This window comes from Phocoena sinus, chromosome 1, assembly GCF_008692025.1.
Source record: "Phocoena sinus isolate mPhoSin1 chromosome 1, mPhoSin1.pri, whole genome shotgun sequence".
Taxonomy (NCBI): domain Eukaryota; kingdom Metazoa; phylum Chordata; class Mammalia; order Artiodactyla; family Phocoenidae; genus Phocoena; species Phocoena sinus.
Genome location: NC_045763.1, coordinates 28,608,201 through 28,634,644, shown reverse-complemented (window position 1 = coordinate 28,634,644; position 26,444 = coordinate 28,608,201). Strand labels below are relative to the sequence as shown.

Genomic DNA, 26,444 nt, shown 5'->3' with positions numbered 1-26,444 from the left:
AAAAATTACCTGGAAACATAAGGGGAGGAGCTCTTGAAAGTTAAAAAAAAACAACACAGAAGAAGGTGAAACCCATAACCTGACTATAAACCACACTAAAATCCCCTGGCTGAACCTCTAAACTACACTTACATGGAGAAATTCCAGAGGGCCTGGTAAAAAAGCATACAGAGATCAGAGAGGCAGTCCTGTCTTTGAAAGACAGAACCTAAACCAGGTGAGCTCTGTGAGTTTGCTGCTTTTTTTAAACTGAATTCATTACCCAGCCATGTGTAACTCAGGTGGCAGAAATCTGATGTCTTATTTACTTGAGGTATCAGAGGACAGACTCTAAGACTGAAAAATTAGGGAGTAATCTCAGTCAGAACAGGCCCTGAATGTGAGTATAATCTATGGCCAAATTCTTGGCCAATCACCAGATTCACAAGAAAACCTACAGGGGACCAGGCTGAAAAAGTAGCTGCAAGAATTACAAAGAGGGACTTCCCTGGTGGCGCAGTTGTTGAGAGTCCGCCTGCCAATGCAGGGGATGTGGGTTCGTGCCCCGGTCCGGGAGGATTCCACATGCCGCGGGCCTGTGAGCCATGGCCGCTGAGCCTGCGCGTCCGGAGCCTGTGTCCCGCAATGGGAGAGGCCACAGCAGTGAGAGGCCCGCGTACTGCCAAAAAAAAAGAATTACAAAGAGGTATCAGTTGCTGCACATTGCAGGGGAAGCAAACTCTACAGATTAAATCCAGATAAGTTACTTGCCTGCTAGGAAAAATACAGTGGCATTGGTGTAAAGGTAGACTAAACCAGTGAAACAGAATAGACTCCAGAGAAAGACACACACAAATATGGCCAGCTGATGTATCTAGGCAATTCAGTGGGAAAGGATAATCTTTTCAATAAATGGTGCTGGAACAATTGGATTGTGATATGGAAAAAAATGAACCTTGACCCTTACCTCATACAATACAGAAAAACTAGCTCAAAATGGATTGTAGGCCTAAATTTAAGAGCTAAAACTATAAAACTTGTAGAAGAAAACTGGAACACATTTTTGTGATCTTGTCAATAAATACATAAATAAATAAATAAGTCACTAACATTATGAAACATAAAAGTAAGAACTGATAAATTGGAACTCATCAAAATTACAAGTTTTTGCTGTTTAAAAGACATCATTAAGAAAAATGAAAAGGCAAGCAACAGACTGGGAAAATGTATTTCCAAATTAAATACCTAACAGGACTTGTTTCTAGAATATATAAAGAGCTCTTGTAACTCAGTTAGAAAATTAATAATGAAACAAAGGATTTCAACAGATAGTCTACCAAAGAATTTATACAGGTGTCCAGTAAGTACATGAAAAGTTGCTCAACATCATTCACCATTAGAAAAATGCAAATTAAAATGGCTAAAATTAAAAGAGTTATAACGAATTCTGGCAAGGTTATAGAACAACTGGAATGCTCACACTGGTGGTGGGACTATATAATGGCACAACTTTGGAAAATTGTTTGGCAGTTTTTTAAAAAGTTAAAGGTACATCTTCCATATGACCAAGCATTCTACTTACAGATATTTAATCAAGAGAAATGAAAGGATATGTTCATACAGAGACTTGTAGAGGAATATCTATAGCAGCTCAATCTGTCATAGCCAAAAACTGGAATCACCTCAAATGTCCATCATTGCCGAACAAATAAATATATTTGTATATTCAAATATATTGTATATTTTATTTGTATAAATATATTTGTATATTCACTTGTAGCATTCAGTAGAATGTTACTCAGCAATTGTAAGGAAAGAACTGTTGGTACACACCGTAACAGATTAATAGCAAAATAATTTTGCTGAGTGAAAGAAGCCAGACCAACAAAAAAAGTGTGTACTTTGTGATTCCACTTATATAAAATTCTAGAAAATGGAAACTAATCTATAGTGACAAGAAACAGAGCAGCGGTTCTTTGGAGGTGAGAGTGGGGAGGAGAAGTGACTACAGTAGAGCATGAGGAATCTTTGGGAGTGATGGATGTGTTTATTGTTTTGATTGTGGTGATGGTTTCATAAGTGTACACATATGTCAAGTTTTATCAAATTGTATACTTTAAATATGTTCAGTTTACTGTGTCAATTATATCTTAATAAAGTTGTAAAAAAATGGACATAGATTTGAATAAACTTCAAAGAAAATATATATCTGGCCAATAAACATATGAGAAAAATTTCGACCTCATTAGTCATCAGGAAAGTATAAGGTAAATCTCAGTGAGATACCATGAGAATGACAAAAAAAAGAAAACAGAAAAAAGACCAAGAATACTAAGTATTGGTGAACTTGTGGCACAACTGGAGCTCTCATACATTGCTTGTGGAAATACAAAATGGTACAGCAGCTTCTTTGGACAATAGTTAACTGATTCTTATAAAGTTAAACATATATGTAATTAGCAATAAATATTTCTAAGAATTTACCCAAGATAAATTAAAATATGTTTACAGAAACATTTTGTATTCTAACATTTATAGCAGCTTTATTTATAAGAGCTGAGAACTGAAAACAACTTAAATCTCCATCAGTAGATGAATGGATAAAGAAATTTTGGTATATCTCTATAATGGTATACTACTCGGTAATAACAAGGAGTGAACTATTGATATACTGATATGAATCTTAAAAATGTTATCTTGAGTGAAAGCAGCCAGAAACAAAAATAGTTTGTATATGATTCGTTTTATATGAAGTACAAAAACTGCCCAAACTAACTAATGGTGACAGAAAACAAATCAGTGGTTGTCTGAGCCTGGGGCTGGGGGCAGGAATTTACTGCAAAGGGGCATGAACCAACTGTTTTTTTTAATATGGTTGACATACAGTATTATGTTAGTTTCGGGTATATTACATAGTGATTTGACATTTGCATGCTTTATGAAACAATATGTCTAGTGACAGACTGTCCCCATACAAAGTTATTACAATAGTATTGATCATATTCCTTGTGCTTTATATTACATCCCCATGGCTTATTTATTTTATAACTGGAGGTTTGTACCTCTTGATCCCTTTCACCCTTTTCACCCCCACCCCTCAACCCACCTCCCTCTGGCAACCATATGTTTGTTCTCTGTATCTGTGAGTCTTTGTTTTGTTTGTTTTTTAGATTCCACATATAAATGAGGTCACATGATACTTACCTTTCTCTGTCTGACATATTTCACTTAGTGTAATACCCTCTAGATGTATCCATGTTATCACAAATGGCAAGATGTCATTTTTTATGGCCGAGTAATATTTCGTTGTATATATAATACCACTTCTTCATTCATTCATTCATCTATCAATGGACACTTAGGTTGCTATCATAACTTGGCTATTGTAAGGAATGCTGCTGTGAACATTGGTGTGCATATGTCTTTCCAAATTAGTGGGGTTTTTAAAATATCTTTATTGGAATATAATTGCTTTACAATGTTGTGTTAGTTGTTGCTGTATAACAAAGTGAATCAGCTATATGTATACATATATCCCCATATCTCCTCCCTCGTGCGTCTCCCTCCCACCCTCCCTATCCCACCCCTCTAGGTGGACACAAAGCATGGAACTGATCTCCCTGTGCTATGCAGCTGCTTCCTACTAGCTATCTATTTTACATTTGGTAGTGTATACATGTCCATGCCACTCTCTCACTTCGTCCCAGCTTACCCTTTCCCCTTCCCGCGTCCTCAAGTCCATTCTCTACGTCTGCATCTTTATTCCTGTCCTGCACCTAGGTTCTTCAGAACCTTTTTTTTTTTTTTTCGGATTCTATATGTATGTGTTAGCATTCGGTATTTGTTTTTCTCTTTCTGACTTATTTCACTCTGTATGACAGTCTCTAGGTCTATCCACCTCACTACAAATAACTCAATTTCGTTTCTTTTTATGGCTGAGTAATATTCCATTGTATATATGTGCCACGTCTTCTTTATCCATTCATCTGTCATTGGATACTTAGGTTGCTTCCATGTCCTGACTATTGTAAATAGAGCTGCAATGAACATTGTGGTACATGACTCTTTTTGAATTATGGTTTTCTCAGGGTATATGCCCAGTAGTGGGATTGCTGGGTCGTATGGTAGTTCTGATTTTAGTTTTTTAAGGAACCTCCGTACTGTTCTCCATAGTGGCTGTATCGATTTACATTCCCACCAAGAGTGCAAGAGGGTTCCCTTTTCTCTACACTCTCTCCAGCATTTATTGTTTGTAGATTTTTTGATGATGGCCATTCTGACCGGTGTGAGGTGATACCTCATTGTAGTTTTGATCTGCATTTCTCTAATGATTAATGATGTTGAGCATCCTTTCATGTGTTTGTTGGCACAAATTAGTGTTTTAATTTTCTTTGGGTAAATACACAGAAATGAAATTGCTGGATTATATGGCAGTTCTATTTTCAATTTTTTGAGGAACCTCCGTACTGGTTTTCATAGTGGCTGCACCAATTTACAGTTCCACCAACAGTGCACAAAGATTCTCTTTTCTCCACATCCTCACCAACACCTGCTATTTGTTGTCTTTTTGATGATAGCCATTCTGACAGTTGTGAGGTGGTATCTCATTGCAGTTTGATTTGCATTTCTCTGATGATTAGTGATGTTGAGCCTCTTTTCATGTGTCTGTTGGCCATCTGTATGTCTTTTTTGGAAGAAATGTCTATTCATGTCCTCTGTACATTTTTTTTTTTTTTTTTTTTTTTTTGCGGTACGCAGGCCTCTCCCTGCCGTGGCCTCTCCCACCTCAGAGCACAGGCTCCGGACGCGCAGGCTCAGCGACCATGGCTCACGGGCCCAGCGGCTCCACAGCATGTGGTATCCTCCTGGACCGGGGCACGAACCCGCGTCCCCTGCATCGGCAGGCGGACCCCCAACTACTGCGCCACCAGGGAAGCCCCCTGTACACTTTCTAATTGGATTTTTTTTCTATATTCAGTTGTATGAGTTCTTTGTATATTTTGGGTAGTAAACCCCTTATCAGATATATCATTTGCAAATATTTTCTACCATTCAGTAGGCTGCCTTTTCATTTTGTTGATAGTTTCCTTTACTGTGCAAAAGCTTTTTAGTTTGATGTCGTCCTATTTGTTTATTTTTGCTTTTGTTTCCCTTGCCTGAGGAGACATATCCAAAAAAAAAATCAATATTAATATTATGTTAAGACCAATGTCAATATATACACTACCATGTGTAAAATAGATAGCTGTTGGAACCTGCTGTATAGCACAGGGAGCTCAACTCGGTGCTCTGTGGTGACCTAGATGAGTGGGATGAGGGGGTGGGAGAGAAGTCCAAGAGGGAGGATATATATATATATATATATATATATATATATATATATATATATACACATATATATGTATATATATGTATATATATATATATATGGCTGATTCACTTTGTTGTACAGCAGAAACTTACACAACATTGTAAACCAACTATACCCCAATTAAAAAAAAAAAAAAAGACTGAGGTCAGATAGCTGACTGCCTGTGTTTTCTTCAGGGAGTTTTGTGGTTTCAGGTATTACATTTAAGTCTTTAATCCATTTTGAGTTTAATTTTATATGTGGTGTGATTAAGTAGTCCAGTTTCATTCTTTTGTGTTTAGCTGTCCAGTTCTCCCAACACCATTTATTGAAAAGGCTGTCTTTTCTCCATTGTATATTCTTGCCTCCTTTGTTGTAGATTAATTGATCATATAAGCATGGGCTTTTTTTCTGGGCTCTGTGTTCTGTTCCATTGATCTGTGTACCTGTTTTTGCATCAGTACCATATTGTTTTGATTATTGTAGCTTTGTGGTATAGTTTTAAGTCAGGGAGCATGATACCTCCAGCTTTGTTCTTCTTTCTCAAGATTGCTTTGGCTATCCAGGGTCTTTGTGTTTCTGTACAAATACTAGAATTATTTGTTCTAGTTCTATGAAAAATGAATGTTTTTTGTTTTGTTCTGTTTTTGATAAGGATTGCATTGAATCTGTAGATTGTTCTGGGTAGTGTGGTTATTTTAACAATATTAATTCTTCCAGTCCATGAGCATGGGATATCTTTACATTTGTTTGTCATCTTCAGTTTCTTTCATCAATGTCTTTTTTTTTTTTTTGGCCACACCATGCTGCATGTGGGATCTTAGTTGCCTGATCAGGGATCGAACCCACGCCCCCTACACTGGAAGTGCAGAACCTTAACCACTGGATCGCCAGGGAATTCCTATCAATGTCTTTTTTTATCCTCATAATATTTATTTATGTATTTATTTATTATTGGGGTATAGTTGATGTACAGTATTGTATAAATTTCAGATGATTCACAATTTTTAAAGGTTATACTCCATTTATAGTTATTATAAAATATTGACTATTTTCCCTGTGTTGTACAATATATCCTTGTAGCTTATTTATTTTATACATAGAATACATAGAATTTTGAACCTCTTTATCCCCTACCCCTATCTTGCTCCTCCCCCATTCACTCTCCCCACTGGTAACCACTGGTTTGTTCTCTATATCTATGAGACTTTATTTTTTGTTATATTCACTAGTTTGTTTTATTTTTTAGATTCCACATAAACTTATAAGTGATATCATACAATATTTGCCTTTCTCTGTCTGACTTATTTCACTTAGCATAATACCCTCCAAGTCTGTCCATGTTGTTGCAGATGGCAAGATTTCATTCTTTTATATGGCTGAGTAGTATTCCATTGTATATATATACTGCATCTTCTTTATCTGTTCATCTGTTGATGGACACTTAGGTTGCTTCCATGTCTTGGCCATTGTAAATAATGCTGCATTGAACATTTCAAATTTGTTTTTGTTTTTATGGATATATACCCAGGAGTGGAATTGCTGGGTATGGAAATTCTATTTTTAGTTCTTTGAGAAACCTCCATACTGTTTTATACAGTGGTAGCCCCAGTTTACCTTCCCACCAACAGTATACAAGGGCTCCCTTTTCTCTTTCATCAATGTCTTACAGTTTTCAGAGTATAAGTCTTTTACTTCTTTGGTTATATTTATTCCTAGGTATTACATTATTTTTGATGCAATTGTAAATGAGATTGTTTCCTTAATTTATCTTTCTGATAGATCATTATGAGTGTATAGAAATGCACCAGATTTCTCTATATTAATTTTGCATCCTGCAACTTTACTGAATTCATTTATTAGTTCTAATAGTTTTTTGGTAGCATCTTTAGGATTTTCTATGTATAGTGTCATATCATCTGCAAACAGTGACAGTTTTACTTCTTTTCCAGTTTGGATTCCTTTGATTTCCTTTTGTTGTCAGATTGCTGTGGCTAGGACTTCCAGTGCTATGTTGAATAAAAGTAGTGTGAGTGGGCACCCTTGTCTTTTGTTGAGTATGATGTTGGCTGTGGGTTTGTTATATATGGCCTTTATTATGTTGAGGTATGTTCTGTCTATAGCCAGTTTTAGAGAGTTTTTGTCATAAATGGATGTTGAATTTTTGTCAGAAGCCTTTTCTGCATCTATTGAGATGATCATATGATTTTTATTCTTCAGTTTGTTAATGTGGTATATCACATTGATTGGTTTGTGGATATTGAATCATCTTTGCATTGCTGGGATAAATCCCACTTGCTCATGGTGTATGATCCTTTTCATGTAATGTTGAATTTGGTACTCTAGTACTTTGTTGAGAAGTTTTGCATCTATGTTCATCAGTGATATTGGTCTGTAATTTTCTTTTTTTGTGTGGTGGCTTTGTCTGTTTTTGGTATCAGGGTGACACTGGCCTTCTAGAATGAGTTTAAAAGTGTTCCTTTCTCTTCAATTTTTGGGAATATTTTGAGAAGGATACGTGTTACTTCTTCTTTAAATGTTTTGTAGAATTCACCTGTGAAGCTGTCTGGTCCTGGACTTTTGTTCACTGGGAGTTTTTTAAATTACTGATTTAATAATTTCATTACTGGAAATTAGTCTATGGCATGAACCAATTTTTGTGGCTGATAGAAATATTCTCTCTCTTGATTGTGGTTACATGGGTGTATACACTTGTCAAAACTCATTGACCTATACACTTTAAATGTGTACAGTTTATTTTGTGTATTATACTTCAATTAGTTGATTTAAAAAAATCCATACAACCACCCTGTTTAACCACTCATCATTTCTCATTTGGATGAATGCAGTAACCTCCTAAAGGGTATTCCTGCTGTTGTCTCACTCCTTCAAACCCATACACTGTGCAACAACCTGAATGATTCATTTAAAACAAAAACCTGACCTACCTTGTCACTTCCCTGTATATAACCCTTTAATTGTCATCATCACCTGGCTTCTTAAAGTAGCATCTAATGTCTTCTTTAGTCTGACCCCTCACTGTCTTCCCAGCTCATCTTCTATTACTCCCTGCCTCTCACTTTGCTTATGACTCATTTCCCAACACTAGCCATGTTAATCTCATTTCTTGTGCTTATACTCATCTCTCCCCTCAGCCTCTTCCCTAGTTTACCCTTTAAAATGCATCTCAGGACTCTCCACCTCCAGAAGGTCTTTATTTACTTATTTAAACCATCCTTCTTCGCATGCTTCCTCTCTCCAAGAAAGAGACATACTCCGATTATGTTTCTTTGGTTCAGTCATGGCTCTTATAGGTATATTTACCATTTTGGCTTATTATGTTTCTAGTCCTTTCTTCCCCACTAGATTGTGTGCTTGTTAAGCACAGTGATTATGTTTTAATTATATTTTGGATCCACAGGCCTGTTTTATAATAGTTGCTTAATACATATTTGTAGAAAGATTGAATATAAATATTAAGTAAGAAAAGAAGGTAAAAGTATACATAGTGTAATTATTACTACTTTGTTTTAAGCAAAACTTCGCATAGAAAAAAAATACTGGGAAGATTTATATCAACATTTTAACACCACTTTGGGTGATAAGATTAGTTTCTTTAATATTTTTGACAGTTTTGCATTTTTCAAAAAAAAATTTAACGTGCAGTTATTTCATGAGACATGACCTAAAAAACTGGCTGTATAACTTTTGCCTATTCAAATGAATTTTTGCATTTCTCTAGGTCCACAACACAGATACAATTTCTAATCCCTTAACCACAGATCTGACTGCGAAGATTCCTGGTTGGTCAAATGTATCAGTTCAACCTGAGGCATCAGAGGACCCGGGTGCTACTCCTAGCATTCAGCAAGTAACAATCCCTGGGAAAATCCTGATTGCTACCCCTCTGCCAGTGGCTCCTTCCTACAGTTATGCCACCCCTACCCCTCAGGCCTCTTTCCAGAGCACCTCAGCACCATACCCAGGTGAGGCCCTTTTCTTCTGTCCTTGGAGATAGGATGGGGAAATAGAGATTTTGATCAAAGTGTTCCCTGTTCGTGGAAAGAAAGGAGGGAGGCATGACTTTTAGATACTGTAGGTTAAAAAAATAGTAATCCTGTTAATGTCCCTGTAATCATAGGACTTGGTCTCTCAATCCTTTTTTCAATAAGCTCCAGCCTATGGGTATTTTGAGGCTCTTTCCAGAGCCAAATTCCACTGTACCTAGATTCAATTAAGTAATGTTCAAGGAGCCAAGCAAGCAGAGGCCACTGGGAAGAAAGAGTCGGATCTGTATAACTGTTTGCCTTCTGAATGGGTGATTGTGGGTCAGATATTTGTGTCTGTGATTTCGATAGCATCTTTATTTTTATTTTTTAAATGTTTATTTATTTATTTATTTAGGCAGTGCCATGTGGCTTATGGGATCTTAGTTCCTTGGCCAGGGATCAAACTGGGGCCACAGCAATGAAAGCACCGAGTCCTAACCACTGGACTGCCAGGGAATTCTGCATCTTTATTTTTTTTATTATTACTATTTTTTGCATCTTTATTTTTAAAGCAACTCATAGGAAGGAGATTTATACAGAGTGTTGCCTTAACAACAAGTCTGCTTCATAAGTTCTGTTCTAAGGTATTAGGAGGAAATGCTTAATCAAGGGAACTAAGTTGATCTTTATCCCCTGAAAAAGTCAACAGGGTGAAGCAAAGCCAGTGAAAACGAATTTTTGCCAATTTTTAATTTCCTAAGGTTTCCTTCAGTGGTAATATAACATAAAATTTTAGTGTTTCAGTCCTGAGGCACTAAAGTAATTTTTGTATTCAGGCAGAATGGTTGTAATTTTTGGTGTAATTGTGAAAGTTTGGGGCTGCGCTGTATATATATAATTTTTAAGATAAATTTATTTATTTATTTTTGGTTGTGTTGGGTCTTTGTTGCTGCATGCGGGCTTTCTCTAGTTGCGGTGAGCGGGGGCTCCTCTTCATTGTGGTGCGCGGGCTTCTCATTGCAGTGGCTTCTAGTTGCAGAGCACAGGCTCTAGGCGCACAGGCTTCAGTAGTTGTGGCACGCAGGCTCAGTTGTTGGGGCTCGCGGGCTCTAGAGCTCAGGCTCAGTAGTTGTGGTGCACGGGCTTAGTTGCTCCGTGGCATGTGGGATCTTCCCGGACCAGGGCTCAAACCCGTGTCCCCTGCATTGGCAGGCGGATTCTTAACCACTGCGCCACCAGGGAAGCCCTGTGCTGTATTTTTGACCATTATACTTTCTCTAAGTATAGTGATTTCCTTCTTTCTTTCTTTTCTTTTTTCTTTTTTTTGAAAGTTACTGCAACAATTCTTATTCCACCTCCTGGAGTGTCTAAATGCTGAAGCTTCCATAATGGATGGTTTCATTTCTCCCCAGGTGCAGTGTTCCCAAGCAGACAGATAAATCTCAAATTTCATATTTGTCTAGGAGACCCTTTTCACCTTCCAGTCTTGGAATATGGGTGAACCAGCCAGTTGTTTGCTTTAAGCTCTCTAGTTCCTAAGTCTCATACCAAGTGAACAATTATTGTTAGAGAAATAAGATTTATATAATCAGTGGTTCTCAACAGCCTGTAAACATTTTTCGTTGTTACAACCGTGGAGGAGAGGTGCTACTGACATCTAGTGGGTAGAGACTAGGGATACTACTAAACATCTTACAGTACACAGGACCATCTCCCCGCATCCCAACCCCAACACGCACAAAGAATTGGTCCAGAATGTCGTGGTCCAGAGAATTGGTCCAAAGAATTGGTTGTGCCATAGTTGAGAAGCTTTGACATGTATGGAATAGCTGGTGAAAAGCAGAAATATAGTATCTAGCTATTAGCTGATGGATGTTCCAAAAATGCTAAAGTGGTTCAGGAAGTAGATCAGTTCGAACTGAAATGGTCTGGGAAGATTTTTTGGAGAGAAGCCTGGCTTTTAAGCTAGAAACAAAGTACTGTATTTATAATAAAGTAAGCACACACCCCAATTGAAGAAAAAAGCTTTAGCAAAGTCCCCAAGAGTAGACTTCTATGGAGCACAAGAGGGAAAATGAGTATAACTAGAGGCAGAATCGGGTGGAAGGGTGAGATGATGTGATCAGATGATGATGGATCTCTGATGCCAGGTTAGGAATTTGAACTGAAACATGGTGTGGGAGTGGGGGTCTTAAGTAGGAGACTATCATGGTGGGTGAGTATTTTAGAAAAATTCATGGTGATGGGTGTTTTAGGGAGACAGAATGGATTAGAATGGGGAGAGCTAGCAGACGGAAGACCGGTTAAGATTCTTGGAATTATCTAAGTCTATGGCTGTATCAATTGAAATGGAAAGAAAATTAAGGCTGGCCTTGCGGCCAACACTTGCCTTTTCCTCTAGGAACTTTATATATATATTTTATTAGAAAGTTATGTATCAGCATAAAGATGATCCTTGAAACAGTTGAACTCTGTTTATTGAATTCTGTGGAAAGTACTATATAAAGAGGGCTTAGGGAAAGATCATAGTTAAAATACAGTGGAGAAAAACTCAGAAAGGAAGAAAGTGGAATAATATGGTGTCATGATAACCATGAGTTTTAAGATGGAGGCAGTCAGCAGTATTAGATACCACAGAGGTGAAGGATGAGGGTTGAGAAACAGCTATTAGATTAGCTAAGAAGCAGTTTGTTGATGACCTCTAAGGATCCTTTTCGGTGGAAAAGTGGGGGCACAGTCACGTTTCAGGGGATTAGAGAGTGGGTAAATAATGAGGAAATGAAGGCAGTAGCTGAATATTGTTTATAGAAGAAATTTGGCCACAAAAGGAAGGAGAGAAATGAGATAGTCTAGATCTAATTTCTTATCTCTTGTGTATTTTCTTCGTTTCCAGTTATAAAGGAACTGGTGGTATCTGCTGGAAACAGTGTCCAGATTACCTTGCCTAAGAATGAAGTTCAGTTAAATGCATATGTTCTCCAAGAGCCAGATGCAGGTAAAACATCCACTTATATTTGGTTAATGTTTTAGTTCATAATGGAATCTACATACATTTACTGTCTGTAAAAGTCCTATGAGAATAAGATATAGCTTGAACATGCACAAATATTTATGTGTTATGAGAGGCAATATAATGTTTGAGATCATGGGCTTTGATGTCAAGGCTGGGTTCAGATCTGAGCTCAGCCAGTCATTAGCTGAATGATTTTAAGCAAATTATTTAACTTCTCTAAGTTTCCATTTCTTTCTCAGTAAAATGAGGATAATAATTCCTACTTTATAAGGTTACTTTAAGAGCAAAATTAAATGGTATAACGTACCTATATACCTCAGTGCCTAGCACATAGCTGATGCTCATTAAATGTAGATTTTATTATGCCCATTTAAAACTGGGACTCAGGTTAACCTGTTTATTTTGGCCAAACAACTAGTAAGTAGCAGATATAGAACTTGTAGAGAAGTTATTAAAGACTACTACTAATATTGATTTGTCATGTAAAAAAAAAGACAAGCCCAATGTAATATACAATATTCAAATTTATAAAATATATAAATTAGGGGATGATTAATTTATTACTTAAGAAAACTTTTGCAATATGCGCATCCCTTTAACCTTTGAAGTACATGTTAATATACCAAAGTTTGACTTATAAACACGTATTCTCTTAAGATTATCTGTGACATGAAGTGAAGCATATGTTGATGGAAGATGATTGCATTGGCTTTGTGTTAACTCTCATTATACGGTTAATCAAGTAGCTCATTGTAAGGCTAGTTAAGCAAAATGCCTTACTGTATTCAGGATGGGGTCCTTGCATTTTAGGTACACATGTCTCCAATACAATATCCCTACTTTCTGGGCCTAGTACCAAATAGTGTATTTATGCAAAAAGTACTTTTCCAGAACCTAAATGCCCTCTCTGTTCTTTTTTTTTTTTTTAAAGAAGATGTTGGGGGTAGGAGTTTATTAATTAATTCATTTTTGCTGTGTTGGGTCTTCATTTCTGTGCAAGGGCTTTCTCTAGTTGTGGCAAGCGGGGGCCACTCTTCATCGCGGTGCGCGGGCCTCTCACTATCGCGGCCTCTCTTGTTGCGGAGCACAGGCTCTAGACGTGCAGGCTCAGTAGTTGTGGCTCACGGTCCCAGCTGCTCATGTGGGATCCTCCCAGACCAGGGCTCGAACCTGTGTCCCCTGCGTTAATTAGCAGGCAGATTCTCAACCACTGCGCCACCAGGGAAGCCCCATCGCTGTTCTTTTTTTTTTTTTTTTTTTTGCGGTACATGGGCCTCTCACTGTTGTGGCCTCTCCCATTGCAAAGCACAGGCTCCGGATGCGCAGGCCCAGCGGCCATGGCTCACGGGCCCAGCCGCTCCGCGGCATGTGGGATCTTCCTGGACCGGGGCACAAACCCGTGTCCCTTGCATTGGCAGGCAGATTCTTAACCACTGCGCCACCAGGGAAGCCCCCCATCTCTGTTCTTTATTTCTGCCCTCACATTGAGTTTTCCTTATCAGTTCATTCCACCTTCCTATAGAGAAACATATTCCTTTCCTCCTCTGGTGATAAGTTAAGGTGAATGGATTTGGTGGCCTTTGAAGATGCAGGTAAAGAAAGAACTGCTTTGAGCTGCCGTTGCTTCCACTCTTCGGTGAAAGATATCCTGGCACTACTGTATTTTCTTTTCTAACCCCTATTTGCATATACATTTCTGTGAGTTGATATCACGTTGTATATCAGTATTCCAAAACACATCAGTTCAAAAACAGATTCTTTCAACTCTCCGCTCCCCAGTTTCTTCAGTCTTAATCAGATACATGAGATGGATGGTTTCAAACTTTCAAAGGTTGGGGACGATGAGGCAGGACCAGCTCTGCCTGTTCTTCATTCCTCTCATCTCCTATGGCAGCCCCTGCAGCACCTCTCAGGATCCCTCTAGGGTTCAGAGGCATGACTTGAAAACCACTGCCCTAAATCATTAAGACCAGCATTCTGTCTAACAGACCTGTACTCAGTTGTTCCTACCCTTAGGCAAATTCCTGTCTGTAAGTCGTAATTCGTCCCCTGAGCTTTTCTGTTCTAAGAGTATTGTCATTTGTTGAAATTTGTGTTGCTAGCCTTAGATGTTATAAAATTGTCAATTCCCAAGCTAGTGTGAGTCTGTTTTCTGTGTGGGGAAAAAAAATTTCTAACTACAGTTCAAGAAATGTCATCTCTTAGCACCAGTCCTACTTCTACTTCTTCTTTCCTGCTCCTCACGTAACCTAACTTCTACAGATACATTTATGAGAGCTGCCTGGGGCTGACAACTGGCCAAAACAAAGCTAGTATTCTCTGGAGGAAGGAAGAGTAATAGATCTTGTATCTCAGGCTTATAAAGTAAAATCTAGTCTTAAGACTTTGGAATTAAGTTCTGTGTGTTAACTTTTGAACTCATAAAGTAAGAAAAAGGTGACCATTCTCTGTAAGCATTTGAGACTTCTTTTTTTTTCCCTTTTATTTTTCCCTTTTTGGGTAGTAAATTAAATGAAACCTTCCTACTGAATCCCACCCATTCCTAGCCATAAATGCATCTTGTTCCAAAAAATATTTAAGACAACTTTAACTGGGGAGGGATTCCATTTAGATAACAGGATTCTATCCTCACGCTACCCAGTCATACAGTCTGAGCTACAAATGAGGACCATATTTAATGCTTCATTTGATCTTAATTAATTTCATTGGGGCCTGTTTTAAATGGGCCATCCCCTACCACCTTCTGCAGTGTGTTATTTATTAGCTCAGCAGGAATGAAGTAGCTCTTTTAACTCACCAGGGTGTGATGACCTCAGTGAGACGAGTATTGTTAGCACTCTTTAAAAAGGTATTTTTGAACCATGTTATTTAGAAGTCATTGCTGTTCTTTGTTGCAAAAGAAGTTTTGCAAGAAAATGGCCTTTATTCCCAGTGAGTTCATTCATAGTGGTTTGTAGAGCATGTATTTTCACTGGGATGCCATACCATGAGCAACCTGGTATTTTAGGGGAGGATTGGCCCAAAGCAGCGTGGGTATGGGGCAGGAATGAGCATTGCTGGGAGAGAGTTGGAAGAAGCCCTGAGTATAGTTGAGTCAGCAGAATCCACTTTTTCTTTCAACAGAATATTTGGTTTCCCTTTGGCTCTGGGGTAAAATCTTGAAAACTAAGGTCTTGTCAAGATTGAGAAAAATTTTGTTATTCACAGGCTATGTGGTTGCCCTCTTTGTGTGTAGGTGTGTGTTTTCATGATTTTTGTAACTGCCCTTCTATAGGAGAAACCTACACCTACGACTGGCAGCTGATTACTCATCCTAAAGACTACAGTGGGGAAATGGAAGGGAAACATTCCCAGATCCTCAAACTATCCAAGGTGAATTTGCTTCCTGTCATTTGCAGGGATGGGGTAGAGGTGTTGACCATTTTCTAACATGTATAATATAGAATTTTCTGTCCACACTTAACTTAGGAACAGTCTTTCAGAAGCGAATCCTCCAAAAGTCTGGCTGGCTGACATCCAGTATTTGTTAGTGTATGATTCTCAAATTTTCATTTATGGTGAGAATATTGTATAAGCATAGTGGTGATAGCTGAAAATACACACTAAACAGCTTTTAAGGGTAACATAAGGATTTTAGAATTTGGGAGATAAGTTAGGTTATTTGTGGCCACATGACTGTGTAAATTGGCTCAGTCTTTTTTTGGGATTCAGTGTAGTTATTAAGAGCCATAAAAATGTTCATATTCTCTGGCCAAGCAATTGCTTTTTCCTTCCTTCTTTCTTTCTTTCTTCCTTCCTCCCTCCCTTCCTTCCTTCCTTCCGTCCATCCTTCCTTCCTTTCTTACCTCTCTTTCTTTCAACAACTGTTCATTGTACACTAGTTATGTGGCAGGTATTGGGGATTTACTAGTGAATTAATCATAATATTAACATTTAAGGAAAATACAGTCTAGTAGGTGCTACTGACCAGAAGCAGGTAATTATAACAGGAGTCCACTAGGTCAGTGCATGGGGTATTGAAGCCCTGGAGAGTTAGAGTAGATTTCTTAGAGTTGGCCAAGTTGGGTCATGAAAGGTGACTGGCTTACTGGGTAAAGGGTGGAGTGGTAATACCCCAAGCAGAGGAAGCAATATGTCCACTGGGCCAAATAATAGAGAAATGTGGGAAAAAGGGAATTTTACGTGGTTCATCCTGACTGGACCCCATGGTATGAGAGGAGCAGTGGCACAAGTAAGTTGGAGATGCAGGTGCCAGATGGCACAGAGCCTTGTGTGCCAGAGTGAGGCCTTGGGCTCTTATCCAGAGGGAATATGGCGCCTTTGAAAGGTTTTAAGCAGGAGAATGACATGTTCAGATTTTCAGTTTAGAAGGATCACCCTAACTGCAGGTTGGAGGAGATAAGACTCAAACTAGGGAGACCAGGGAGGAATCTATTGAAAAATGTAGGTGTGAGATAATAATAGTCTGAGTGAAAAAAAAGCTAAATAAATAAAATAAAACTTAAAAACCACCTATTGAGCTCTTACCATGTGCCAGAAACAGTGCGAATTATTTTATGCAGTTATTTCATTTAATCTTCCTAACAACCCCAAGATGTAAATATTAGTATTTGTTTTACAAATGACGAAAATAAAAATTAGAAAAACAAAGTGGTTTGACCAAAGTGCACAAAGCTATTAAATGGTAGATTGGAACTGGAACTTTCCATCTCTAAGCCCATGCTCTTAACAACTGTGCTATGATGAATGGTTAAAAACTAAGGTGATGACAGTGTGAATGGAGAGAAGTGGGTGGATTTGAGAAATATTATGGAGGTCAACTTGGTGATCAATTAATTGGGTGGAGGTGTTGAGGAAGAGAAGTCCAGGATAATTTTAGCCTTTTGGCTTAGACACTTCGTTGGATGTTGGTATATTTGTGGTGATCTTCACTGAAATGAGGAACATAGATAGAGGAGCAGGTTTGGAAGAGGTTTGCAGATGATTAATTCATGTTGGGACAGAGTGAGTTTGAGGTACCTGTGAAACATTTGAGTGGAGGGACCAATAAGTATTTGGGGGTAAGGGGCTAGGGATCAGGATGCAAGTCCGGGCTGGAGAGAGAAATTTGTACACCAGCGTCAAATAGTTGACAACTGAAGCCATGAATAGATGAAAACATCCAGAGAGGGTGTAGAGTGAAGTAATAAATGGATTGCAATTGGAATGCTGGGGAACACTGTCATTAAAGGTATGGAAGGAAGAGGAAATGGAAGAAAATGAGGAGTAGGCCTAGAAGTGAAAGCCAAGGAAGGAGAGCATTACAAGAAGAAGGAAGTGGTCAAAAATGCTCCATGCATTCAATTAGCGTTTACCCAAAGAAGATAATTCAAAAGAAAGAAAAAAATCATCTTACCTGAAAGGTGTTCACCACAGCATTAGTTATAATAGTAAAATTTTGGAAACAACCCAAATATCCAACAATGTGAAATGCTTATGTGAATTATGGCACATTTATTCATGTACTATTCTGCATCCATTAAAATGACGATTTAAGAGACTGTTCTAATGGGGAAAGTGTTCATGCTAAATGAATGGAAGAAGGAATAATAAAAAGTTTGATATATCGTGATTTTAGCTAAGCCCTGAATACCACTGAACTGTGAGCTCCTCAAAGGTAGGGACTTTATCTAATTCCTCTCCAAACCCCAAGCCTAGGACAATGACCACATAAAATTGATTCTCAATACATGTTTGTTGGACAGATGTACTGTTTATAGCTCTTTTTTTGGATGTGGTAAAAGATTAGAAGGAAATAAGAAAAATGTGATTAATTGGGGTGTTAGGACAATGGGATTGTGGGTGATTTTTTTTAATGTTCATACAGTTAGTGGAAATCAAGAGGGGGAAATATTCAGATATTTGAGAGCTGTTTGGTGTTTTTTACAAAATGTTTTTCTTTGCAGAGATGATTGTTTTAATTTCATAACTGTGAAGTAGGATGGTTGGGCCCTTAATGTTCTTCTGAAAAGAAAATGGGAGTACAGAGATGTTGAAATCCCTTCTGTTGTTCCGAGTCAGCTAGTAATAAGATTCACATGAAAAGCTATGGTTTTTTAGTTTATAATTCATTGTTTCATATCTTCAGCTAGTTTACTTTCTCCATTTTGGAAATGGTACAAGAAGAGGAGAATTCAAGAAACAACATTGGAAAATTCAGATATATGTGTTATTTTAAATATTATGCTGCTGTTTGTGGTTGTCTAAAAGATCTTCTCTCACTTCTGCAGCTTACTCCAGGCCTGTATGAATTCAAAGTGATTGTAGATGGTCAAAATGCCCATGGGGAAGGCTATGTGAATGTGACAGTGAAACCAGGTATGTTACCCAGCCCTGGCCATGTCTCCACTGCTCCTTCTGCAGGATTCCCAAGGAGATGGAGATTTGATTTTAGGGGTTTTAAATTCTCATTCTTTTTTTGTAATATATTTACGTTTTGGGCAATTCCTAGTTCACAAAGCTTGTTTGTTGTCCCCCTCTACTCAGCTTGCTTGAAAGCAGGAAGTTGCTGCTGTAGTACTTCTGATGTAGTAGATAGGACATGAGCATTGAAAGAAATTGAAAGAATGCGCAGGGCATGGCCTTAGCAGTTGTCAGGTTTAGAAGAGGCTTTAACACTCCCAGGTGTCTTAGGTTAGAATGGCAACCTGATCTGTGACTTTACCATTTGGTGATGCTCAGCTCTCACTTATGTAATGGAAAATGACTTATGCTCCACCCAGATATGGCCTGCTTCTCCTATAATTTATAAAGACCCTCTTCCAATTTCTTGTGGGTCATGTTCTTGCAGAGCCCCGTAAGAATCGGCCTCCTGTTGCCATTGTGTCACCACAGTTCCAGGAGATCTCTCTGCCAACCACTTCTACAGTCATTGATGGCAGCCGTGAGTACTTGTCTAGGCATGATGTTTTAGAAGAGCCTTCACTGTGTACTGGTAGAAGGTTTGGGGCCAACTCTGTCTGCATACTGTTTAGGCCAGTCCTCTTGGCCATGTTAGGGGAAAACCAACCATCTGAAGCAATTGATTAGGAAGTAAAAACCAGACAGGCCCTGTTTAAAATCCCCATGTGGGGCTTCCCTGGTGGCGCAGTGGTTGAGTGTCCGCCTGCCGATGCAGGGGACACGGGTTCGTGCCCCGGTCCGGGAAGATCCCACATGCCGTGGAGCGGCTGGGCCCACGAGCTATGGCCACTGAGCCTGCGCGTCCGGAGCCTGTGCTCCGCAACGGGAGAGGCCACAGCAGTGAGAGGCCCGCATACCGCAAAAAAAAAAAAAAAGTCCCCCTGTGGCCTGTCTGCAGTAATAGTTCTGCTCTGAGATGGTAAGAAAGTAGGATTGTTCATGTGTTTAGCATTATTTTAGTTGAAACTTGCTGGTTTTCAAATTTGCTTGCCTGGAGTTGCCATCCTTAGCTATGGAAACAAAGCTCCTTCCTATCATGACAAGATAAGTAACTGAGAGTCTTGACAAAGAGCTCTCACTCAGCTATCACTGCCTAGCAAGATTCTCGTTAGCCTTCTCCTGGAGAGACTCACAGAATGGAGCACACACCCCTGCCTGGGCCCATTGTTAACATGTCACCCTTCAGAGTAGTGTCACCTGATGGGTGACATGAGACGATTTCTGGGCCTCGGCTCTGTGTGTGCAAGAGGTTTCGGGCCTGTCGCCCTCCAGCATTGGCTTGGTCTCTCTGGAGGCCCGTTAAGGCCCTGTCACCCCTGAGTGTCTTGGCACAACAGGGGCTTGTGGCAGAGGCAGCTGCTGCTTTAGCAGAGGGATCTCTAGCAGGTTAAACCTTTCATGTAGGTGATTCTGGCCAGAAGAGGAGGACAGAAGAGTAGCAGGCCAAGAGGAAGAGGCAGAATAGGAAGAAACACTTGTGAGAGTGGCAGAAAGGGTTCACTTAGTACCATTTTATTTTATATTTTTGATTAGATCAAAGTTGAATAATATGTAAAGGTACACAGTGAACAGAATCACTACCCTCCCGGTCTCCCAACTATCCAGTTTTCCTCCAGGCAACCAATGGTATTATCTTATGTATCTTTCCAGAGATATTTGATGCGTATTTAAGAAAATACATACACGGTCCTTATGACAACACATTACATGCGCTGTTACATACAGTGCTTGTTTCTATATGTTGGAGAATTTTTCTGAATTAATACATGCAATACTTCTTCATTCTTTTTTTCCTTTAATGATTACATAACCTTCCATGATATGAATATATGATTTCATTGTATGAATATGTACTTGTTTTCAATCTCTATTGATGACCATTTAGATTATTTTTGACTTGCTATTACAAATAACATTATTGTGAATAATCTTGTAAGCATGACATTTAACACAAATATTAGATGTCCTACAGATACACAACACAAGTGCAAGTAGATCTGAAGGATTAAATTCTTAGAAGAGGAATTGCAAGGACAAAGATAAATTTTCCCAAATTGCTCCTTATAGAGGTTGTATCAATTTATGCTTCCACCATGACTTATGAGGGGGCCTCTTTCCCCACACTTTTTACCCACATAATGTGTTGTGAAACTTTGGTGTTTACCAATTTGAGAGGTTAAAAAATGCTATCTCAAGTGTAATTTAAATTTGCATTTCTTTTTTAAGTGAGGTTGAATATCGTTTCATGTGTTTAAGACCTTTTGATTCTCCTTTTTTTATACATATACTTAATACAGTAGCGTTTTAACCAGAGGTTGCCTGTGTTGGAGTCCTTGGAAAACTACGCAGTGGAATATTCGTAGAGAGGCAGAATGACCCAATAATCTGAGGGAAGAAACACTCTGGGGAGATAGTCTGTAATTTCATGAAGTTTTCCTAGCCTCAAATCTCTGGGTAGTTGCCCTGGTTTGTATAAACTGGATAAGTGCTAAGACCCAGTGCTCTCATGCTGTAACTGATATTTCTTTATGGTCAAGAAAGCACGGATGATGATAAGATCGTCCAGTACCATTGGGAAGAACTTAAGGGACCTCTGAGAGAAGAGAAGATTTCTGAAGATACGGCCATATTAAAACTAAGTAAGCTCGTCCCTGGGAACTACACTTTCAGGTAAATTTGGATCCTTCAAGTTTACCATAGGCCATTTTTTTCCCCTTATGGGTTTTACATTCTTATAGGAGTCACTCTGACAGATATCAAATTCCCTGTAGAGTTGGCTGATAATATAGCCTTTGGTTCCCCTGGTTCTTTGAGCCATGTTGTAACTGTGGTCACAATAGTGATAACTTTTTAGGGCAAAGGTTCTTGCATAATAGATCAGGATCCACAGAGCTAATCCTTCTCAGAGCCTTATTTGGCATATATCCAAACCTTTTTTTAGAATTTCTGTCATTAAGTGAAAGGGCCCATCTTCCTTTGCCTTTTCTCAGGAAAAATCTAGAAGGAATCTACTCTCATCTCTCCCCTTTGGGAAATGCTTCCTCAACTTAGGATATATCAAAATCTTTACTTTTGACTTAGTGGTTTATTTGAATATGATTTGTAGCATCTTTCTCTGTTGGGGCTTTTCAGAGAATTTGATTCAAAGATAGTTCTTTTGGGAACTAGTGTTGATATACTAGACTGTGATTAATGAGTGTGAGGCTGACCCTAGAGTAATCCTCCTTATATTTGCATTATTCACTGTAGGCTACAAAGCACTCGTACATGAGTGTCACGCAAATACCATATGTACACTATACCATCCTCATTTTACATCTGAGAAAAATGAGGCTTGGTGTATTTACTAACTTCTCTGAGGTCACACAGCTAGAGCTGAAATGCAGATTTTCTAATCCCCAAGTCAGGACTCATTCTACTCTGCTCCTTGACTTGGCCTATATGTATTTTGTTTATGCTTCCTTGAATCCCCTTCTCAATCTGTTGGGACTCCGCCTATCTTTAAGAACCTCCTCAGTTTTCTGTGAGGCTCTCTGAGATCCCTCCAGAGAGGAGAGGGTATGTCCCTCCTCTTTCCCTGTTGCACTCAGTGCCTCTATGTGGTGCCTGCCATGGTGCAACGGCTTGTTCATGGGTATCTGTCTTCCCCACTGGATCTGAGATTAACCACGTTGTAGACACTACCAGAGACGCAGCAAGGAATGTCCTAGCACAGCACCTACCATACAAATAAATATACAAGTTCTGACTTAGCAGCACTCTCACTGACTCAAGACTTCAAGTGAATGAAGGGTAGCTGCTATTACAACGAGGTAGGAGCCTTCTCACTGAGTTAAAATGGAAATGTGAGTTGGTTTTCGCCTTGGATTTCTAATATAGGAATTTTAACATTTATGGAATTTAGCCTGGGCGATGTTCATCCTTTTTGAAATAGTAACAATAATAGCTACTGCTTCTTGAACATTTTCTTTGTTAAGTACTGTTCTGAGCTCTTTGCACGCAGTAGCTCATTTAACCCTTGTACCTGGTATTATAATGGCTCTTATTTTACAGATTAGGAAATATTGTCACAGAGAGGTTAAGTAACTTGCCCAAGGTCACACAGGTTGTCTGATTCCAGAGTCTGAGCTTTTAACCACAGTATTAACCTAGAGTGTTTTGGGTGAATGGGATATTGGGTGCAGTTCTTTTTTTCTAAGCCTCAGTCCATGAAATGATGGGATTGGGTTTGATTAGCATTAAGGTCCAATCTGTTTGATTGCACTTACCTTTTCCTCTCCCCTGCTTTTACACAACAGTGGCCTCTTTCCCCAGCCCTGTGGTCAGCTGCTGTTTGGTTCCAGAACTTTTGTGTGCAAGCCAGGGACTGTCTGAGGTGAAAGTCAGCGTAATGGGCAGCTGCCATTTTGCCATCTGTCTATAACTTGCTTTGTTCTGAAATAGGAGACAAATAAGACATGTTAAAAAAAAAAAAAAACTGAAAACAGAGAAACTGGAAAGAGAGGAAAACTTCTGTGGATTTTTCTTTTTCAGATGTTTGCTGATTTGCACATGTCTGTGTGTCTGATGTTTTTGTGTTCTTTTTCTAAAAGCTGTAATATCAGAAGTCCCCTTAAGATCATAGGTAAAAAGTGAGATTGTGGGATGAAAACCCCACAGATGTCTGGCTCTTTCTGTGGCTGGTTGTGAGGTTTAAACAAACGACATGTCTTTTATATGCTTTTCCTCTTTCTGTCAGCAAAATGGAAGCAGCCCAAACCTCCTTGCTTGCTTCTGCTCACATTTTGAGGTGGCAAGAGAAGCTTTAGGCTGTTCAGCTGGAAGGCATCATTTAGGTAGAAGCCTGCTCTTACAAATGAACATTTTTTTTTTCTCTTGCAAATTCTCTTTCACACTGGCACAAACTGTGGGACGCTTGCGTAGGAGAATTCATTTCCATCTCGGGCTTCTATCTTACTGGAGCTAGCCCCCCTGGTCCATCCTAGAGGCTGTCTGCCCAGGAAGTCCATTCTTGTGCTGTGTACACAGCCAAAACAGGATGATGGGAGGAGAGCCTGCTGCAGTCAGAGCTTGCTTTATTTAGTGTAGCGTCTTTGAACCCCATAGGAATAGTGGCCAGGGATTATTGCTTCTTAAGACTTGGTTCTGGGCTTTGGAGTCAGAGAACTGGGCTTGCATGTTGGCTCACTATTTAGCTCTGGGCAGGTTTCTTACCTCTCTAAGGCTTCTATAATAGTGAGGTTGATGATACCTATTCTATATGATTGTTGTGAGGGCCAGATCAGACAATGCTTATAAAGGTCCCAGCCACAGACACTTGCAGGCAGCAGAGCGAAATGGTGCTGGAGATATACTGTCTAGATTTAGATCCTGACTCCACTGTTTTCAAGCTTTCAAACTTGGGCAAGTTACTTTACCTCTTTTGGCCTCGGTCTCCTCATATGTATAAGGAGTAAAATGGGGATAGTACTTTATAGAGCTGTTGTGAGGATTGAATGAGATACAAAGTGCTTAGAACAGTACCTGGCACACAGTAAACCCTCAGTCGGTGTTAGCTTCTAGTATTATTCTAACTTTCCAAAAAGAATGCGTTAGAATTGGTTACCGATTGGTAATCCTGCCACATTGGTATTTTTTAGCCTTGATTTTCAGTTCTTCCATGTTTATTCCTCTTTCTTTAAGACCATCCCTGATTGCATTCCTCTCTCTTTCCTGATAGCTTGACTGTAGTAGACTCTGATGGAGCTACCAACTCTACCACTGCAAGCCTGACAGTGAACAAGGCTGTGGATTACCCCCCTGTGGCCAATGCAGGCCCCAACCAAGTGATCACCCTGCCCCAAAACTCCATCACCCTCTTTGGGAATCAGAGCACTGATGATCACGGCATCACCAGCTATGAGTGGTCACTCAGCCCAAACAGCAAAGGGAAAGTGATGGAGATGCAGGTAGGAGGGAATAGTTTCTGTCTTTTCTTGCCCAGGGAATGAGAGCTGCTGGACTGGGTCACCCATCCAAGGCTTATATTTCTCCATCTTAATAACCAAAGTCAGATTAGTGAACAGAACATTTGAATTTTTAAAAAAATCTAGAAAGATTAAGGGGCCTTTAGTTAACACATTAGCAAAAACTTTATCTTAAATGTTTAGTATTAGAGGAAAAGACTGGTAGCTGCTCTAGGATAATTTCAGGGAGTAAAATTCTTTAGAAGCTACAAGGGTGCAAATTTTTTTTTTTTTTTATACAGCACAGGACAATTTATTGATTTATTTTTAACAGTTGTGAGTTACAGTACTACATAACCCTCCATGGACTCTTTACAACTACCGTCTCCTTTTCGAAAGTCTCTTTTTTCCCAAACATTCCGTCCAAAGGATGAATGGTCTGCTTGCACCCAGTGCCATCCAAATGTTCAAGTCAAAAATATTTATACATTTTACATTTAGTTCTTTTATTTTTTTGTCTGCTAAAAATAGTATTGCAAGTTTTGGCTTCTTGTGACATAAAAATTACAATCACGTGCAAAACGCTAACAATGAAGCATTGATCAGAATTCAAGCAGGTTGTCCAAGCTGAATGCTTTAGATGCTGCATCATTTTCCTTTCCGTTTTTCTCAAATAAACAAAACAAACAAACAAAACCCACAAACCCTTGCTATGTTAGAAACACCTTGTACCGAGCACCCCCATGGTCTCTGGCCACCGGTGGGTGACATGCTCGGAGCTGGCTGGATGACATAATGACAAATTTATGCAGCAGCAACATTTGGAAACAGTAGTTAAAGCTCAAGACGGCTCTCAACTCTCAATTCTGTGTTTAGGATTTACTGCTGGCAGAGGCAAACAGAGGTTTTCTCTGAGTTTTCAGTTGGTTAATGGGCCATAGGCCTTTTTCTACTTGCAGCAAGATATTTCCATAATTTTTATCGGAGTATAGTTGCTTTAAAATGTGTTAGTTTCTGCTGAAGAGTGCAAATCTTAGTGAGCTCTATTACAAATTGGAGGAGATTGCCTGACTAGATGGTGAGCATCTTCTCTCTGGAGATATGTAAGAAGAGACTAGATCTGTCACCAGGTAGGTAACGTAAGTAAATGAAGAAAACTGGATGCGGACTGTGGCAAACCAGAGGGCGTAAGCCCTGACCAAAGGGGTCAGCAGCCCTCCAGTCAGGCTGGTTGTTGCCACGCTGGAGTATCGTCCCAGTGTTGCTAGGTCCTCCAGCTTTTCAAGACAAGACAGAAACCTAGACTTCTATGTGAAATTTTCCAACTTTTAAGAACCCTAAGGCCAAATAAAATGTCTGCAAGGTGTTAGGTTAGGTTTCTCCGCTGTTGCAGAATCTGTACAGACCTGTAAGGGCACACACAGCATTACAAAGCATCTTGAGTCGTTGCTGCCATGTTTTATCGAGGCAGCTTTGTTAGGGTCACGCTGTGTAGCTTCAGTAGGAAGAACATTGTTTTGTAAATTGTGTTATTTTATTATATGTTAATGGTTTTCTTTCTGCTTGGGTCATCGAAATGGATCTTGATTATCTCTGCACATTTTCCTGTACTCGTCTACCTTGTGAGAGCTCTGACTTTATTTGAAACTGTTGCTGTGTCAGAGGGTTATTTCCTTGAAGGGTGAAACTTTTAACAAGATGTCCCACAGTGTCTGATTGAGCATTCA

At 39.2% G+C, this 26,444-nt stretch overlaps 1 protein-coding gene across 3 annotated transcripts in view; it reads left to right on the top strand.

Annotated features, from left to right (window-relative positions):
* The window catches only part of KIAA0319L (KIAA0319 like), a 108,618-nt gene that overhangs the window by 59,738 nt on the left and 22,436 nt on the right, over positions 1-26,444 (top strand). For all 3 annotated transcript variants that reach the window (XM_032630969.1, XM_032630958.1, XM_032630976.1), the window contains exons 4-10: positions 9,072-9,315; positions 12,212-12,313; positions 15,606-15,703; positions 18,601-18,688; positions 19,161-19,253; positions 21,310-21,442; positions 24,492-24,720. In XM_032630969.1, coding sequence (XP_032486860.1) covers positions 9,072-9,315; positions 12,212-12,313; positions 15,606-15,703; positions 18,601-18,688; positions 19,161-19,253; positions 21,310-21,442; positions 24,492-24,720 — 987 coding nt within the window. The remainder of the gene's footprint in view (positions 1-9,071; positions 9,316-12,211; positions 12,314-15,605; positions 15,704-18,600; positions 18,689-19,160; positions 19,254-21,309; positions 21,443-24,491; positions 24,721-26,444) is intronic.